The sequence below is a fragment of the Aquarana catesbeiana genome, linkage group LG04 (genome assembly GCF_042186555.1).
Source record: "Aquarana catesbeiana isolate 2022-GZ linkage group LG04, ASM4218655v1, whole genome shotgun sequence".
NCBI classification, from domain to species: domain Eukaryota; kingdom Metazoa; phylum Chordata; class Amphibia; order Anura; family Ranidae; genus Aquarana; species Aquarana catesbeiana.
Window position 1 is genome coordinate 194,841,707 of NC_133327.1, and position 20,709 is coordinate 194,862,415.

Genomic DNA, 20,709 nt, shown 5'->3' on the forward strand with positions numbered 1-20,709 from the left:
CAAGGAAATTGCTAAGAGGCATGTTGAGCCCATTGAATATTAATTTTTTTTGTCCCAAGTGATGGAATAATGACAAAAACAAAAAAAATTACAAAAAGTTGTCACTAAATGATATATTGCTCACACAGGCCATGGGCATATGTGAAATTGCACCCCAAAATACATTCTGCTACTTCTCCTGAGTACGGGGATACCACATGTGTGGGACTTTTTGGGAGCCTAGCCGCGTACGGGGCCCCGAAAACCAATCACCGCCTTTAGGATTTCTAAGGGCGTAAATTTTTGATTTCACTCTTCACTGCCTATCACAGTTTCGGAGGCCATGGAATGCCCAGATGGCACAAAACCTCCCCAAATGACCCCATTTTGGAAAGTAGACACCCCAAGCTATTTGCTGAGAGGCATGGTGAGTATTTTGCAGCTCTCATTTGTTTTTGAAAATGAAGACAGACAAGAAAATAATTTTTTTTTTCTTTTTTCAATTTTGAAAACTTTGTGACAAAAAGTGAGGTCTGCAAAATACTCACTATACCTCTCAGCAAATAGCTTGGGGTGTCTACTTTCCAAAATGGGGTCATTTGGGGGGGGGGGGGGGTTTGTGCCACCTGGGCATTCCATGGCCTCCGAAACTGTGATAGGCAGTGAAGAGTGAAATCAAAAATTTACGTCCTTAGAAAGCCTGAAGGCGGTGCTTGGTTTTCGGGGTCCCGTACGCGGCTAGGCTCCCAAAAAGTCCCACACATGTGGTATCCCCGTACTCAGGAGAAGCAACAGAATGTATTTTGGGGTGTAATTTCACATATTCCCATGACATGTTTGAGCAATATATCATTTAGTGACAACTTTGTGCAAAAAAAAAAAAAACTTTTTTCTTTTGTCTTTTTCCCCGCAACTTGTGTCACAATATAAAATATTCCATGGACTCGACATGCCTCTCAGCAAATAGCTTGGGGTGTCTACTTTCCAAAATGGGGTCATTTGGGGGGGGGGTTTGAACTGTCCTGGCATTTTATGCACAACATTTAGAAGCTTATGTCACACATCACCCACTCTTCTAACCACTTGAAGACAAAGCCCTTTCTGACACTTTTTGTTTACATGAAAAAATTATTTTCTTTTTGCAAGAAAATTACTTTGAACCCCCAAACATTATATATTTTTTTTAAAGCAAATGCCCTACAGATTAAAATGGTGGGTGTTTCATTTTTTTTTTTTTTTTACACAGTATTTGCGCAGCGGTTTTTCAAACGCATTTTTTTGGGAAAAAAAACACACTTTTTAAAATTTTAATGCACTAAAACACACTATATTGCCCAAATGTTTGATGAAAAAAAGATGATCTTAGGCCAAGTACATGGATACCAAACATGACATGCTTTAAAATTGCGCACAAACGTGCAGTGGCAACAAAATAAATACATTTTTAAAAGCCTTTACAGGTTAAGGAGGTCTACTGCTAAAATTACTACCCTCGATCTGACCTTCACGGTGATACCTCACATGCATGGTGCAATTGCTGTTTACATTTGACGCCAGACCGAAGCTTGCGTTCGCCTTAGCGCGAGAGCAGGGGGGTACAGGGGTGCTTTTTTTTTTAATTTTTTTTATTATTTTTTTTTTTTTGCTTTTTTATCTTATTTTTAAACTGTTCGTTTCATTTTTTTTTAAAATCATTTTTATTGTTATCTCAGGGAATGTAAATATTTGATAGCAATAGGTAGTGACAGGTATTCTTTTTTGAAAAAATTGGGGTCTATTAGACCCTAGATCTCTCCCCTGCCCTCAAAGCATCTGACCACACCAAGATCGGTGTGATAAAATGCTTTCCCAATGGCGCTGTTTACATCCGGCGAAATCTAAGTCATGAAATGCTCGTAGCTTCCGGTTTCTTAGGCCATAGAGATGTTTGGAGCCACTCTGGTCTATGGACTCAGGTTCCGTGTAGAGACAGGAGAGCCAGAGAAAAAGACAGAAGACGGTGGGGGGGGCATTCCCTCCCACTGCTTGTAAAAGCAGTCTAGAGGCTAATTAGTCGCTAGGATTGCTTTTACATGAAAGCCGACCGCTGGCTGAAAAGAATGATACCCAGATGATACCTAAACCTGCAGGCATCATTCTGGTATAACCACTCAAAGTTGTGAATTGCGTACCTGAAGACAAAAAAATGGTTAACAATAAAACACAGTAAACGGTAAAGTATTAATTAAGTATTAAAAATTGCATACCTGAAAAGCAAACATGATAAAACATAATAACAATAAAACATTGCAGAATAGAATACAGTAAAAAAGAGCAGAACAATAGAGAGAGAGAATAGAGAGAGAGAGAACAATGAAACGACAACTATTTTTTTTTATTTTATATTTTTTTTGTGTTTTTTTTTTTTTTTTTACACTTTTTTTTGTAACTGTAACTTTTATAACTGTAACTGGTTCCAGGTTCGAGTCTCTCAAAATGCGATGGCATCTTGGGAGACCCTGTGAAAGTGTGTCCTAGTCTGTGCAATGCTGTACCCTACGCTAATACTCAACTAGTGTATGGTAGCGTTCAAAACATTCACCAATGCAAAGACCAGGATTGTCAGGGCAGGAGGGACAATAATAGCGGGTGTCACGCCTATATCCGCGCTTGCTGCAGACACGACATCTTTTTTGGGGGGTTCGTTGGGTAGGGGTACTCGGGAGGACATAAAGAAAATGCCTCTCATGCAGCCGACTGCATTTGGTTGGGGATGTGAATGGGGGAAGTACGGGCGCTGCAGAAGTGGTGGGTTCCCAATTAGGATTGGCGAATGCAGCAGGAGGGGCATTATGGGCACAACGGGCCTGTGTTTGTCTTCTTCTTGGTGGCAGCGGGACACTACTTGTGCTTGCAACCTCACCAGCTTGAACTGCATTTATGGGACTCGCCATGTCACCAAGTGTTACTGCAGTGCTGGTTTGACTATGACCAGGGTGTACTAGGCCGCTGGTGCTTGCCAGTTCACCAAAACGCTACCAAAAAAAGTGTTAGCGATCGCAGGGATCAGGCCTGACTCTGCGAACGCTGCAGTTATGCGTTTAGTGTTTTGTAAGTGACAGTGATCGATCGATACTGCACTTGGGTGGGCTGGGCTGGGCAGAGGGGCAAAACGCAGGTGCTAGCAGGTATCTGGGCGGATCCCGCTAACACTGCGTTTTTGGGAACCCTAAACTGCTGGGGACGCTAGTATAGATCTGATCGGATCAGATATTGATCCGTTCAGATACTATACCACTAAGGGAGGTTACGGTGCGTGCTTGGGTGTTAGCGCTACTGGCACTAACCTGACGCTGCCTGGGGCTGGTGCTTACCAGTTCACCAAAACGCTACCAAAAAAACTGTTAGCGATCGCAGGGATCAGGCCTGACTCTGCGAACGCTGCAGTTATGCCTTTAGTGTTTTGTAAGTGACAGTGATCAATCGATACTGCACTTGAGTGGGTTGGGCTGGGCCGGGCAGATATTGATCCGTTCAGATACTATACCACTAAGGGAGGCGTATGCTGCGTGCGTGGGTGTTAGCGGTACTGGCGCTAATCTGACGCTGCCTGGGGCGACGCATATCACCACCGGGCGATCAGGGGGCTAAACCTTTATTCGGTAATAAATGGCGGGTGCCCTGACACTATAAAAAATAAACGAACTAACCAGCGTCACCCATAACAGTTATACGGTGATCAGTGGTAAAAGGGTTAACTAGGGGGCAATCAAGGGGTTAAAACATTTATTAGATAGTATATGGGGGTCCCTGTCGCTATAAAACGCTGACGGCGAACCTAAATATTTACCTCCCTAACTAGTGTAACCAGCGACACTAATACAGCGATCAGAAAAATGATCGCTTAGCGACACTGGCGACGGGGGGTGATCAAGGGGTTAAAACTTTATTAGGGGGGGTTAGGGGGGTACCCTAAACCTACAGGGGGCTAACACTAACTGTCCTACCACACTAACTGTCTCAAACGGACACCATGCAGTAATCAGAAAAAAAAAAACTGCTTGGTGTCAGTGTGACGGGGGGGGGGGGGGGGGGGGGAGGGGGGGTGATTGGGGGTGTAAAGTGTGCCTGCGTTGTTCTACTGTGTGTGTGTTGGTGCACTCACATTGCAGTGTTCTCTCCTCGGCGCCGGAACGGAAAATACCGAGCCGAGGAGAGATGACATCATTTCCTTTGCTGCTGTTTAGCATACAGCAGCAGAGGAATGATTCTGATTGGCTGGGAGCGATCGCGAGGCGGGGGCCACGAATGGATGGTCTCCCCCTCACCTCATATCGCTCCCAGACCAAAGCCGACCACCTTGGGCTCCGATCGGACCCCCCACCCGCGGGAGGCAGATCACGTACAGGTACATGATTCTGCCTGCCCGTGCCATTCTGCTGACGTACATCGGGGTGAGGCGGTCGGCAAGTGGTTAACCAATCTTTTTTTTTTGTATAATTCTCCTATAAGTGGGATGTGGCAGGATGTGTGTCCTATGCCTACATACTTTTGCTAATAGGTATCCCTCATTCCCATCTCAGAAAGTTGGGAGGTATGTAAGCTCAGGAGTAGCATGCAGTGAGCTCATATGAATCAAGGACAGAACAGAACCTTACTAAAATAACATCTTAAAGCGTTTGTTACCCCAACATTTCATATTCTTAAAATAGTGTCTGCTGTACCATGTACATGTATGACAAAGGATCGTGTTCTCTTTGTATTGTTTCCTGTGTGTGAAATCCCTCCCAGTTCCTCTGTTTTCCTATTAAAGACTGACCACACTAAGCAGGAGAACACATCGTGGTCAGTTCTCTAGCTGTGCTGGGAACTCAGCCTTCTCTCCTCCAATGATCAGACCTGTCCTGTCACCCCCCCACCCCTGCACAACCTGTCACTGGAAAGATCAGTGTGCTGCTTTTTCTCCTCCCCCCAGCTCCTATACAACGGAGCACAGAAGGAATGCGATCATTTAAAAAAAATGTGATCACTAGTTCTGATGACATGCAAGGATTCCCTCACTTTGGAGAAATTTCCTTTCACCTCCTGTTTTGGCTATGGGACAGGAAGTAAAGGGATAAAGAATAGTTAAAGTGATTGTAAAGTCTTGTTTTTTTTTAAATAACAAACATGTTATACTTACCTCCTCTGTGTAGTGGATTTGCACAGAGCAGCCCGAATCCTCTTCTCAGTTACCTCTTCTGTGCTCCTGGCCCCTCCATCCTGTGGAGTGCCCCCACAGCAAGCAGCTTGCTATAGGGGCACCTGAGCCAAGTTCCAGCTAAGTGTGTCCATTTAGACATGGAGCTGCCATTCGGCCCCGCCCCCTCTGTCTCCTGATTGACTAACTGACTTTGACAGCAGTGGAAGCCAATGGCGCTGCTGTGTCTCAGCCAATCAGGAGGGAGAGTTGTGGACGGCCGAGGGACTTGTGGACATCAATGGACAGAGATGGGGCTCAGGTAAGTATTAAGAGGTGCTGGAGTGGCTGCTGCACACAGAAGGCTTTTTATATTATTGCATATAATGTATTAAGATAAAAAAAACTCTTCCTTTACAACTCCTTTAACCTTTTATAGACATGTACATTCTCCAACACTAATACTGGGCTTACAGAAGTATATAGTATAACATGTATGTTCACATTTAAAGGGCAACTGTAGCCAAAGCCTTTTTCTTTTTACATGGAGTTGAGAGGAATAAGAACACCCAGTATTTTTTGCTGTCTGTGCTCATTAGGGAGAAGCAATCCTCTCCATTTATCCTGGTGACCCCTACCATCAAGAGTAAAAGAAAATCCAAATTTTCGGTTGTCACCAAGACAATAATAGAGGGGAAATCTTCCAGCGAAGGCACTAGTTCTTGTGACTCCAATGGATTCTCTTTACAATTCCTCATTCCTGATTTGGCTATGAGACAAGAAGTGAAGGTAAATCTCTGCAATCTCAACAGATAACACCGATGGCAAAAAAAAAGAAAAAAAAAAAAAAAATAACCCAAGAGATGAAGGAGGGTATAACCCTCCCTTACTCTAGCCAAAGATAAAAAAAAAAAAGTGTTGCCGATAGTTACACTTTTTACATTTTTACACTCTAATAACCACTTTTCACCCAGGATAATTCTGACATTTCTCTCCTACATGTTAAAATTTTTTTTTTTTGCTAGAAAATTACTTATAACCCTCAAATATATATATAATTATATATATTTTTTTTTCCAAGCAGAGGCTCTAGACCAGGGGTCTCAAACTGGTGGCCCTCCAGGTGCTGCGAAACTACAAGTCCCACGAGGCATTGCAAGGCTGACAGTTACAAGCATGACTCCCACAGGCAGAGGCATGATGGGACTTGTAGTTGTGCAACAGCTGGAGGGCTGCCAGTTTGAGACCCCTGCTCTAGAGAACAAAATGGTTGGTGTTGCATATTTTTATGTCACACGGTATTTGCACAGCAATTTTTCAAACGCAATTATTTGGAAAAAATACACTTTAATGAAATTTATTGATAAAATATAAAAGATGATGGTACACCAAGTAAATAGGTACCTTCCATGTCACGCTTTAAAACTGCACACACCCGTGGAATGGCACCAAACTTCAGTACTTAAAACTCTCCATAGGCTACGCTTTAAAAAAATTTACAGGTTACCAGTTTAAAGTTACAGGGGAGGTCTAGTGCTAGAATTATTGCTCTCGCTCTAACATTCTCAGTGATACCTCATACGTGTTTTGCAAGTGCCGTTTACATATGAGAGCAACCTACTATGCGTTCGCTTCTGTGTGCGAGCACAAGGGGATGGGTGCGCTTTAAAAAACTTTTTTTATTTTTACACTGTTCCTTGAATTTTTTATTTTTTAATCACTTTTATTCCCTTGTAATAGAAATAAGGCATGACAGGTCCTCCTTATGGAGAGATCTGGGGTCAATAAGACCCCAGATATCTCCTCTACCCTGGAAAGCATGAGATCAAGAAAAAAAAAAACATTGATTTCTGCTTCCCAGGTGAAAAAAACACTGTCAGTGTTTACATTTGCCTGAGCTGGAAGTGATGTCATGACGTCGCTTCCAGCCTCCCAGGGTCAAAGAGGTGGCTAGGGACCCTGACTAGGGTCCCTGGCCAGCTCTATGGTTATCCGCCGCTGGATTGGATCGCACGAGAGAGCCTGGAGAGGCCCCGGAGGGTGGTGGGAGATGTCCCCTCCTGCTGCCTGTAAAATCAATCCAGCGGCTAAAAAGCTGCTAGGATGGCTTTTACATTAGAGGGAATTGCCAGCTGAAAACAAAGAGATCTGAATGATGCCTGTAGCTACAGGCATCATTCAGATATCACCACTTCAACCTAAAGACATCCTACGGGCAGAAACAGGTTAAAGTGTACCAGGAAAAACTTTTTTTCAGTGTTGAATAGAGTGGAGAGGGATTAGAACACCTGTCAGTTTTTATTGCAGTCTGTGTCTCTGTCAGGCCTGGTTCACACCTATGCAGGATGCAGGTTGCAGTTTGCATATTCCAGGTGCATTTTGTGTTTTTCAATACACGCTTTTGATCCACTGAAGTCTATGGAACCAAAAAACTTTAAAAAAAGTCCCTGGCCCTTTCGATAAAATGCACAGATGTGAACTACATCCATAGGAAACCCTTAAATAGTAGTCTGTTTCTGCAAAACTCAAAACACACTAAAAATAGGTGTGAACCAGGCTTTAAAGTGGTTGTAAACCCTTATGCCGCGTACACACGGTCGGATTTTTCGAACGGACTGGTCCGACAGACTTTCCAGCGTACTTTTGACGGACTTCCGACGGACTTTCTAACAACCGGACTTGTCTACACATGATCACACCAAAGTAGGGGTGCAACGGATCAAAAAACTCACGGTTCGGATCGTTCCTCGGATCAGGAGTCACGGTTTGGATCATTTTCGGATCAACAAAAAAAAAAATCTCCCCCACTGTAATATCTATCCACAATCTCCCTATTGGCAGGGTGTGGCAGATTATTGGCAGAGTATTGCAGGGTATTGGCGGGTATATTGGCAGGGTATTGGTGGGTATATTGGCAGAGTATTGGCAGGGTATTGGCAGACTATTGGCAGGGTATTGGCAGGGTATGGAAGAGTATTGGCAGGGCATTGCAGCAGGGCATTGCAGAGTATTGGCAGGGCATTGCAGAGTATTGGCAGGGTATTGCAGCTGGGCATTGCAGAGTATTGGCTGGGCATTGCAGAGTATTGGCAGGGCATTGCAGAGTATTGGCACTGCTGCCATCCGATCTCTCCCCTCCACTGAACAGATCAGTACACAGAGGAGAGAGAGGAACCGGCGTCACGACATGACACCGGTTTGTTACAAGTGATCGCTCCGTCATTTGACGGAGCGATCACGTGCTAAACGGCCGCCGGGTGTACCAAGATGGCCGCCGCTCCGGAGCTAGGCCAAAACCGCAGCCTTTCCTATGGCCGAGGCCACAGAGCGCTCCGCGGATCACGGGTGTCCCGTACGGATCAACCTCTGCGGATCGGATCACGGATCGATGACGATCCGTTGCACCCCTATACCAAAGTCCGACGGATTCGTACGTGATGACGTACAACGGACTAAAATAAGGAAGTTGATAGCCAGTAGCCAACAGCTGCCCTAGCGTCGGTTTTTGTCTGTCGGACTAGCATACAGACGAGACGATTTCTGGGTCCGGCGGAGTTACGACGTAAAGATTTGAAGCATGTTCCAAATCTAAAGTCCGTCAGATTTGCGACTGGAAAAGTCCGCTGAAGGTCCGGTGAAGCCCACACAAATTCGGATTGTCCGCCGGATTTGGTCCGTCGGCGTCCGTCAGACCAGTCCGGTCGAAAAGTCCAACCGTGTGTACGCGGCATAATCACTTTACACTACAGGTAAGCCTATAAGGCTTACCTGTAGCTACCATGGATATCTCCTGAACCTGCACGGTTTAGGAGATATCCACTGTATCAGCATGTGCCGACGTCATTGGCACATGCGCACTGAAGCAACGGCTTGTTGGTGCCGTTGCTTCAGCCGATGTACCGTTACGGGCGGCTCCCACGCGGGAGTGACGTCATCGCAGCTCAGGCCAATCACAGCGCCGGAGCCCGCGATACCCGGAAATAACTTCGGGAGACATGTCGCCGGGCAGAGCAGTGTGCCAGGATCGCTACAGGGGCTTCAATCTAAGGTATTTTTTTTCTGTGGGTTTACAACCACTTTAAAGGAGATTCTCCCTCTCTATTTGCCCGGTTTAACCACTTTGTTACCCTGACTTGGCGTCATATGATGTCCAGCAGGATAAGCCACGATAGCGCGGCGGGGGGGGGGGGGGGGGGCGATCGGCGGTGTGGTCAGTTTGGCACACCACAACATCTATCTCGGGAAAGAGGCTCTGACGGAGGCTCTTTACCACGTGATCAGCCGTGTCCAATCACGGCTGATCATAGTGTAAACAGGAAGAGCCATTTATCTGACAGACGTGAGTAGAGGAGAGCTGATCGGCAGCTCTCCTGACAGGAGGGGGTCTGTGCTGATTGTTTATCAGCGCAGCCCCCCCGCAGATGCCCGCCCAGGACCACCAGGGATGACGACAAGACTACAAGGGATGCCCACCAGGTATGCCAATTAGTCCCCAGGCAGATGCCAATCAGTGCCCATCAGCAATGCCTGCCAGTGCCATCTATCAGTGCCACCCATCAGTGCTGCCTATCAGTGCCACCCATAAGTACCCATCAGTGCAGCCTTTCAGTGCCCATCAGTGACATCTATGAGCACCCATCGGTGCTCATCGTCAGCGCCATCTCATCGGTGCAGCCTTATCAGAGACCGTCAGTGCAGCCCCATCAGTGCCCATCAGTGAAGGAGACAACGTACTTATTTACAAAATGTTATAACAAAAACAAAGAAAAACTTTTTTTTTTTCTCAAAATTTTCGATCTTTTTTTATTTGTTACGCGAAAAATAAAAACCGCAGAGGTGATCAAATACCGCCAAAATAAATCTCTATTTGTGGGAATAAAATGTTAAAAACTTTGGGTACAGTGTAGCATGACCGCGCAATTGTCATTTAAAAAGTGACAGCGCTGAAAGCTGAAAATTGGCTTGGGCAGGAAGGGGGGAAGTGCCCGGTATTGAAGTGGTTAACAATATCACTGAAAGTGAAAGTAAAAGAAAAATCACAAATTTCGGGTTGTCCCCAGAAAAGAAATAGAGGGGAAATCTTCCAATGGGGACACTAGTTCTGGGGGGCCCAAGGAATGCCCTTAATTTCCAGGGATTTCCTCTCACTTCCTGTTTTGGCTATGGAACAGGAAGTGAAGGGAAATCTCTCCAGTGATATACAGATGAAAAAATAAACAGTCAGGGGTTATAACTAGAGATGCACTGATACCAATTTTTTAGGCTGGGTTCACACCGCAGCACGTTGCGGCTCACAGCAGGAGTCTGGTGCTTCTCCATTCACCGTTTCAGGTCCGATTTCAGGCCGAATTTTGGGCTGAATTCGGACCTGAAATGGACCAAAAGACACACAGGAGTCCTGTGCAGTTTACATCGGAGATGTGTGAACTGGCTTCACAGAGAGCCGGTCACAATCTCCTGCTATGCAAATTGAACGCGGGGAAACCCTCATCCAATTCGTACTAGTGTGGACCCAGCCTAATGCTGACCCATACATTAGGGTTGTCCCGATACCACTTTTTTAGGACCGAGTACAAGTACCGATACTTTTTTTTCAAGTACTCGCCGATACCGATTACCGATACTTTTTTTTAATGTCACGTGACCGTGGGTTTTTTTTTCTTTTTTTTTTTAGGGGGGAGGGGGTGAACTGTGTCTGTGTGGTTTTTTTTTTGTTATTTACATTTATTATTTTTTACAATAATACTTTTTTTTTAATTCTTTATTGCAATATGTGTTTTTTTTTTTTTTAATCAGCCCTGTTGGGGGCTTTGGTGAGATATCAGGGGTCTTAACAGACCTCTGATATCTCCCCCTTGAGACAGAGAAAGAGACCGAGGATAGAGATTCCCCAGTCCCTTTCTCTGCAGCCTCAGCTGCACTGAAAATTAATGGAGAGAAGACAGCGGCTCCTCTCCATTCATAAACGGAAACATCGTAATCACAGGAGATTACAATGTTTCAGTTATGTGAATAGACAGAGTCAGCTGACTCTGTCCATTCACACAGCGGAGAGGAACAACACAACGGAGGGGGACAGCAGAATGCAGGGGGACAGAGGAACGGAGGGGGACAGAGAAGGAGAGGGGGACTGAGGAACGGCAGGGGACAGAGGAGGGGGACAAAGGAACGGAGGGGGACAAAGGAACGGAGGGGGCATGGAGGAGGATGAGGTGACAGTCAGCGGTGATCGCGTGTGGGGGAGTTACAAGCACCGATCACCGCTGTATGTCACTAAGCTGCTGAAAGCCGCGGGGGGAGAAGCTTGTAACTCCCCCACGCGCCGATCACTGCTGACTGTCAAGGTATCGGGGAAAGCATCGGGAGCATTTCCCCGAGTACAAGTACTTGGGCAAATGTTCGGTATCGGTGCCGATACCAGTATCGGGACAACCCTACCATACACTATACGAAAAATTGGCTGAACCCATTTTCGAAAAACGACAGTGAGAGCAAACGATAGTGCCATCATGTAATGACCGATAAATCATTCCGTGGACATAAATGAATCCATTTTTTGTTTGTTTCTTTACATATACCTAGTGCAAACAGTTTGGACAGGAAACACATTAACCTTTCAATTTATCGTTTGTTCAAAAAAATGAGCGAACCGGCCAAATGACCGAATTTCGGCCGATTTTTCGTATAGTGTATGGCCAGCATAAGACAGAGGACAAGCACTGACACTTTTTCTCAAATACTCACCAATACCAATTCCTGATACCTATTTTTAGTATCAGTAACTGTTTACATATGTGCAGGCTGGTTTGTGGCGCAGTTTCAAGCCCCATCCAATGCGACTTTGTTCAGGTGTGATTTGTTAACCACTTCCGGACCGCCGATATACGTCGGCTGTTTGAAGAGGGATATCTTTGTTATAGCAGTAGCTAGCTACCATAACCCCGGTATCCTCTTCTTCAGCGGGCGCTCCAGTTTCTGATAATAGTGGTCTCTGCAGGTGAATTCACCGCAAGATCACTTTTATTGTCGGTAGGAGAGGGCCCCCCCCCCCCCGCCGCTCTCCAGTGCCCTCTGTCGCTTACCGGAGTCGTCGGTAGCGGCGGAGGCGATCGGATCCTCTTCCTGCTAGGCATGGGGACGACTGAGGGGAACAAGACCCCCACCCATCTCCATAACACTGCAGGGCGGAAGCGACGTCAAAATGTCACTTCCACCCATAGCTCTTAAAGGGCCATTTTTTTTTTTTTTTTTTCAAATGACAAAAATACATGCTTTATTTATTGCATTTTAGTGTAAATATGGGATCTGAGGTCTTTTTGACTCCAGATCTCATATTTAAGAGGTCCTGTCATGATTTTTTTCTATTACAAGGGATGTTTACATTTCTTGTTATAGGAATAAAAGTGACACATTTTTTTTTTAAAAGAACAGTGTACAAATAAATAAAAGGTAAAATAAATAAGAAAATTTTTTTTTAAACACACCCCGTCCCACGAGCTCGCGTGCAGAAGCGAATGCTTACGTGAGTAGCGCCCGCATATGAAAACGGTGTTCAAACCACACATGTGAGGTATCACCGCGATCACTGGAGCGAGAGCAATAATTCTAGCCCTAGACCTCCTCTGTAACTGTCGGTTCACACATGGGCAACACGACTTTAGCGCGACTTTGTACCGCGACTTCAACGCGGCTTCAGCGCGACTTTAGCGCGACTTCAGCGCGACTTCGGCAAATTACGAGGCGACTTGAAGTCGCCTCCATGACAGGCGACTTTGCCTGTGGCCAATCACCTCTCTGGGAGGGAGGGGGGGAGGGAGGGGTTTTCTCTGCAAAGTCGCTTGACTTTACAGAGAGATCCGACTTGCAGGCGACTTACATTGAGTTGAATGGGTACAAGTCGCCTACAAGTCGGATAGAAGTAGTACAGGAACCTTTTCTGAAGTCGGAGCGACTTCAGTAGTGTCAATTAAGACGCTCCCATTGCCTACCATGTTAATCTAAATACAAAGCGACTTGGGGCGACTTGGGGCGACTTGAGGGCGTACAAGTCGGATCCCAAGTCGCCCCAGTGTGAACCGACCCTTACTCAAAACATGCAACCTGTGGAATTTTTTAAAAAGTGTATTTTTTCCAAAAAAAGTGCGCTTGTAAGACCGCTGCGCAAATATGGTGTGACAAAAAGTAGTGCAACAGCCGCCATTTAATTCTCTAGGGTGTTAGAAAAAAAAATGTATAATGTTTGGGGGTTACATAGTTACATAGTAGGTGAGGTTGAAAAAAGACACAAGTCCATCAAGTCCAACCTATGTGTGTGATTATATGTCAGGGTTCTAAGTAATTTTCTAGCAAAAAAATAAACAAAACGGTTTTTAAAATTGTAAACACCACATCTCAGAAAGAGGCCCGGTTCTTAAGTGGTTAAAGTGTATGATATTGGGAATCACACCTGAACTGGGCTGAAAATCATACCTTTTTGAAATCGCACTGCGGCCGGCCAGCATATATGTGAACCGGCTCCATAGGAAAGCCTTTTGGTTCGAATCGGATGTGGCTCAAAACACATCCAGTCCTTATATATGTGACCCCAGGGCTATGGTTTTTAGTATCAGAACATTTGCACTTAATATCAGTGTGGATACCAGTACTACACTAGGTCTAGCCCTCACTTATTTGCATGTGGATAGAGTAAATCCACATGCAAACAGTTGTGCCTGTAATTGTCCTCTCACATCCGGGTATCTATTACTACATAGCACTGTGTTCTATTACTAGGAGTCTCTATAGGCAGACGTACACCTACCCAGAGACACATGGGGGGGGGGGGGGGGCACACAAGGTGTCCAGTCTACATTTCATAGGATATCCCGGCCTGTATACCTCTATGGCCGGTGTGTGTGTGTGTTACAAACATGCGAGGACACGATCCATACCCGGACTAAATATAAATGGGAATCCGCCAGCTGGGACACCTTAGAGATCAGGTTATCCGCGGGGTCACCCGGAGCCATGTTGTCATGTCGCGCTTGCTTTCCTTGGTGTCTCCTGAAGGTGGCAGCACCGAGCCAGCGAACGTCCAGCCAGTACAGGAAGAGACGGACCAGGAAGGAAAAGCGCGCCCTCGGCTCTTGGTCGTACTGCGCATGCTCCGGCTCTAGGCCGCTCAGTGACATGTGTGCTGATTTGTGATGCACAGAGGCTGTATTGTTTACTGAACAGTAAAAGAAGTGCACGAATGTCAGAAGACTTTCTTCCAGGCTTGGCCTATGTGGAGAGAGCTAGAGAAATTTACCAAGCTTCCATGACATATTTGGAGACAAAAGGGAGGGAGTGAAGTTTATAGATATCACTGAATGTATTAACCTCCTCCAGTCCAGGACAATTCCGACATTACTCCCCCACATGTAACAATCAGCATTTTTTTGTGTGCTAGAAAACTACCGTATTTACTCCGTATTCGGTGTATAACACACACCCCAATTTAAGAGGGAAGTTTCAGGAAAAAAAACTTTTTTGTGTGCCCATCCGCAGCCCGTTGTGTGCCCACCCGCAGCCTGTTGTGTGCCCACCACCCATCTGCCCCCTCAGTGCAGCTCACCATATCTCAGATGAAATCACCGAGCTGCCATCTGTTTCCTCGCTCTCAGTCGGCAGTCACATACACAGTCCCGCCTCCGCCATCGGCATTGGACCAGCTCCTGTGATGGACAGAACACTGGTCCAGTGGCGGAGGCGGGACTGTGTATCGGAGAGCCGAGTGGAGAGGAGATGGCGGCTCAGTGATTTCCGGCAGCACTCGTCCCTCTCCTTCCCTCCGAGGCACGCTGTGGGCGTATAACACGCACCCGCCATTTTTCCCCTATTTTCAGGGGAAAAAGTGCGTTTTATACGCCGATAAATACGGTACTTAGAACTTTCAAACATTTATATATATATATATATATATATATATATATATATAGGGTCGAACTTACTATTGGGCTTGACTGGGCTCAAGCCCATGGGCCCTGCCCAATAGGGGGCCCCGCAGCGCCCGTGCTATAGCCGAAAGACGGCTACAGCGCAGATGCCAATTGCGGGGAGGGCATCCCTGGACATCCTCCTGTTTACTTCCCCTCTGCGCGCCGCCGCGGGTGCGCATCGGGGAAGTTCTGTGTTGGCCATGTCCCTTGGACACAGCCAATCACAGATTGTGCTAAATGGCCAGTCACAGCAGCCATTTAGCACTCAATCGGAGTGTCCAATGGGAGGTGATCTCATATGTAAATATATGAGATCATCTCTCATCGCCGGCTCTCCCTCGTCACACAGAGACAGCGTGTGAGGAGGGAGAGTTTCTGTGCTGCAGCGGTGAGTGAACACTCACACTAGTTACAGTTACACTACACAACATAGTGCCATCTGTCCCCAGTGCCATCTGTCCCCAGTGCAACATATCAGTGCCCTCTGTCATCAGTGCCACCTGTCAGTGTCACGTGCCATCTGTTATCAGTGTTACGTGTCATCAGTGCCACGTATTAGTGCCATCTGTCATCAGTGCCACGTATTTGTGCCATCTGTCACCAGTGCCATGTATTAGTGCCACGTATCATCAGTGCCACGTGTCATCAGTGTCACGTGTCAGTGGCACGTATTAGTGCCATCTGTCATCAGTGCCACGTATTAGTGCCACATATTAGCGTCACGTGTCATCAGTGCCACATATTAGTGCCATCTGTCATCAGTGCCACGTATTAGTTTCATGTGACTCAGCTCCAAAGTGAGTCACACACTTTAAAAAGTTCAATCCTGGAAAACAAAAAGTTTGCTTTTGCAGTGGGCAAAAAATGATGGTTTATGTCTAGGAGGACAAGTAATGCCATTTTACTTACCTAATTCTCTATTCCCTCAGGTTTCTGGCACTGCTAGACTGCTCCCTGCAGCCTTTTCTTCCCTTTTCTCTAGTGATCTAAGATGGATGTAGGGACGCCAAGGGACAATCCACTGCCAGAGCTTGGATGGCACTTTCCTAGTGTCATGTGCAGGGGGAGCAGATGATCTGGTAAGTACATGTGCTCTCACCATTCCTTAGACCAGTGGTCTCCCGTGGGCCAGATGCAGCCCTTTGCTTGCCTTTTATCCGCTCTTTGGGCACTGTTTTTTCTCCTGGTACCATGGATGGGGCACTGTTCTTTCCACTAACAACCACAATTAGGCAACATTTCTTCTACTGACACCAATGATGAGTTGTTATTCTTTCCAATGACACCAATGATGTGTCACTATTCCCTCCACTGACAACAATGACGGGGCACTATTCTTTCCACTAACACCAATGATGAGGCTCTATTCCCTCCACTAACAACAATGATGGGGAAGCACTATTCATCCTACTGGCACCAACGATGGGGCACTATTCCTTCCACTGACACTAATGATGGGGCATTATTTATTCCAATGACACCAGAATTGTGACACTATTCCTCCCAGTGACACCCCCTCCCCGCCAAAGTCTGGACTGTAATCTGACCCTCTGTTTAGAAAGTATGGAGGCTCCCGCCTTAAGACATAAACAAGCAGTTTACTATTGCAGTGCCATGCTGCAATGGAGGACTTTTAGTTTTCCCAGAGATGGGCTTCAAAAAAACTTAGACCATGCAGAGAATGTTAATTATACCTCTCCTGCCTGTCCTGTACTGTGAAGAAGCCGCTGCTAGAAACAATCTTGTTAAACTGACACTTCTAGTAGTGCAGAATTCTGGGTACCCCATTGCATTGTGTGCCATCATCCTGCTGCCCCCTAGCTCAATACTGAATCCTGTAGGGACATACAGGTGGGACCACTGTATGAGGCTGGGGGCCAGGAATCACTCTTTAAAGGGACAAAATTGAAAAGATGTTTCAAGGGATAATTTCTCTGAAATACATCAGTCAGGTGATTATGACACACCACACCTTCTTTGCAGTGCTACTTTCTGATGAAAAAAGGCCAGTTTACTGTCATTCTGGCTCAGGTGGGCTGGACTGTGGCCAGTGGCAGTGGGAGTAAACTATATCTCATCAGTGGTTTAATGGGAGAAATTGTGCCCTATTGTTATTAGTGGGAGTAATAGTGCCCTATTGATGGTGTCAGTGGAAGGAATGGTGCCTCATCATTGGTGTCAGTTGGATGTATGCACAGCTCAGTCTACAGTCCAGCACACTGCCATAGTGTCGGGATGGCTGCACGTTTGCTCATGGCCAATCAAGTCTGCCAAATACACCCCGAAGAAAAGTCAAGAAAAACATGTCAGCACTGGTGAGGGACCTCATGGGTGTCAGACCGTTGGAACAGAGGTAAGTATTACTGTCTTTAGTTCCACTTGAAGACATCTCTGACTGTACTGTTTTCACAGAAACTAAAACCCAAGACAGGGGCACCATGGAGGTCAGAAGGATATAATTGGATCTAAAGCCAGCCTTTTTTTTTTTCTTTGTTTTCACAATACCTCTATCATTCATAGAACATCAAATATATTTTTCAATGACTACAAGATGTTCTCACTGGAGAGGAGAGCCAGTGATGTCACGATCTCCATCTCCCCAATCAGTGAACAGCTTGTATTCACTGAAAAGACAGGAGGCAGTGCCGAATGAGCGACCCCTTGTGGTCAGTATGCAGAGGCAAAGCCGCCCACATAGAACTCAGATCGCTGCTATCACTGCAGTAGTGCTGACTACTATAGTGATTGTCAGCTTCCCCTATGGCCCATCAAGTTAGAGATATGCAGTTTGTATTTACATTGTGCCAAGCTTAACCAATGCGAGTATGCCATTCAGATCATGCCTGGAGCTCAGCTTTAAAAGACTGGTATAGGACTGAAAGTGAAGGCACATTGAATAGTAGTAAATGTCAAATCTTCCATGGGAAGGGAGGGTAACTTTCTTGTTTTGATGGCAACAGCTGATTTCCCTCACATTAAATAGATCCTCCCTGACTTTCTATTGTGCCTAGGAGTGAAGGGAAATCTCCCCAAGGGGACAGAAAGAAAACCTGACAGGCTGTTTTAACCATTCTGTACAAAAAGTTAATATCCTCAATGCCACCTACAGTGGGAAAAATTATTATTTGATCCCCTGAAGATTTTGTAAGTTTGCCCACTTACAAAGAAATGAAGGGTCTATAATTTTTATTGTAGATGTTATTTAAATGATAGAGACAGAATATCAACCAAAAAAACAGGAAAAAAAAAGATACAAAAGTTATACAGTAAATCCTTGGTTTGGGAGGGTTTTGCAAGACAAGCAACATTTTAAAATAAATTTTGACTTGATATACAACTAGCGTCAGGTCACAACTGAGTATAAAAGAGAAGAGAGGCGCCTTTAAGTGTAGCAATCTGGTTACATTTAATGAAGGTACAACATTTAACAACTCACATGGTTGATGTTTAACCCCTAGCTGCCGAGCGTACGTAGGTGTGCGTACTCGGCTTTCGGGGGTTGCACTGGGATGATGCCTAGAGCTGCAGGCATCATCCCGGTACTGTTTTTTAGATCCGGCGATCGGCTTTCCAGCGATAACAACTGATGCGGTTCGGCTGTTATACCAGAGGAGCGGGAGGGGATGCCCCCCCTCCCGCCGCCTCTCTTACGGGGAGGCCCGATCAACAATCCGCTGCCCCCGCGGCTAGTGACAGTCTGGAACTAAGCCGTAAGCGGATTTGTTCCAGCCTCCTAATTGTAAACACGGAAGCGACGTGATGACGTCACTTCCTATTTACTCGGCTGCCAATGGCGCCGGTTTAAAAAAAATATACAGTATTCAGACCCCCGATCCCTCCATAAAGAGTACCTGTCACCACCTATTACTGTCACAAGGGATGTTTACATTCCTTGTGACAGCAATAAAAGTGATCAAAAATTTAATAATAAAATAAATAAGAAAAATTTTTTTTAAAGGGCCCTCATCGGCGCGAGCTCACGCAGCAAAGAAAACGCATACGGAAGTCGCGCCCGCATATGTAAACGGTGTTCAAATCACACATGTGAGGTATCGCCACGATCGTCAAAGCGAGAGCAATATTTTTAGCACTAGACCTCCGCTGTAACTCTAACCTGGTAACCGTAAAAAAAATTTAAAGCATCGCCTATGGAGATTCTTAGGTACCATAGTTTGTCGCCATTCCACGAGTGCATGCAATTATAAAGCACGACATGTTTGGTATCTATTTACTCGGCGTAACATCATCTTTCACATTATACAAAAAAACTGGGCTAACTTTACTGTTTCATTTTTTTTAAATTCATGAAAGTGTCCCTTTTCCCAAAAAGTTGCGTTTAAAACACTGCTGCACAAATACTGTGTGACGTAAAATATTGCAACAATCGCCATTTTATTCTCTAGATTCTCTGCTAAAAAAATCGATATGTTTGGGGAAAGTAAGTAATTTTCTAGCAAAAAATACGGATTTTAACTTGTAAACACCAAATGTCAAAAATAGGCTTAGTCATGAAAGGGTTAAAGCAGGCATATCTAAGTATCCAGGCATATGGGGTAAAGCGTCCACATAGGCCGTCCTCCTCACCGCTGTCGACGTTGCCCCTTCCACGCTGTGCTCCACGATCGCTTTAATCGCTCCCACTGTAGGGTAGTCTTCCCGGTCACGATTGCAGACTGACAGCAGTGAGAGCTGGTGGGGCGGGGGATGGTCTACGTGGACAGCTTTACCCCGGATGCCTACATACTTAGATGTGCTTCTTTTAATCATCAACCATGTGAGTTGCTAAAAGTTGTACCTTCATTAAATGTAACCAGATTGCTACACTTAGAGGCGCCTCTCTTCTTTTTTATACACTGTAACATTTTATGTTTACACAACCTGGTCACATTGCTATAATCTTTTTATATGGACTATAGACTGAAGGACTTATGAATAAATGGTTGTAGAATGAATCATTTGAGTTTCCATTATTTCTTATGGGGAAATTTGCTTTGATGCACAAGTGCTTTGGATTACAAGCATGTTTCTGGAACGAATTATGCTTGCAATCCAAGGTTTTACTGTAAATTGAGTTGCAGTAAAATAAGTATTTGATTCCCTACCAGCCAACAATAATTCTGGCTCCCATAGACTGGATACAGTATGTGAAAAAATCTCCTTGAGGGTATGGACTGGTGTGAATGTACAATGTATATGTAAAAGCACTGCGTAAAATTGACGGCGCTATATAAGTACCTTAAATAATAATAATAATAACTAGAAAATGCATTTCCTGGGGAAAATGCGTTGGAATGCTGAATAGCTAAATTGCTAAAACGGCCGCCATCAAAACTGCCCCATCATACTGCCATCAAAACTGCCCCATCAGAATTGCCCCATCAAAATTGTCCCCATTAAAACTGCCCCATCATATTCCCACCATCAAAACTGCCCCATCAGAATTGCTCCATCAAAATTGTCCCATCATATTGCCACCATCAGAATTGCCCCATCAAAACTGCCCCATCATATTGCCACCATCAAAACTGCCCCATCATATTACCACCATCAAAACTGTCCCATCATATTGCCACCATCAAAACTGCCCCCATCATATTTCCACCATCAAAACTG

General features: G+C 45.4%; 1 protein-coding gene across 1 annotated transcript in view; it reads right to left on the reverse strand.

Moving 5' to 3' along the window:
* Positions 1-14,269, reverse strand: part of LG04H3orf33 (linkage group 04 C3orf33 homolog) — a 48,759-nt gene extending 34,490 nt beyond the window's left edge. Inside the window, exon 1 of the mRNA XM_073626070.1 lies at positions 14,068-14,269. Coding sequence (XP_073482171.1) covers positions 14,068-14,145 — 78 coding nt within the window. The 5' untranslated portion in view covers positions 14,146-14,269. The remainder of the gene's footprint in view (positions 1-14,067) is intronic.
* Positions 14,270-20,709: the final 6,440 nt, after the last annotated feature.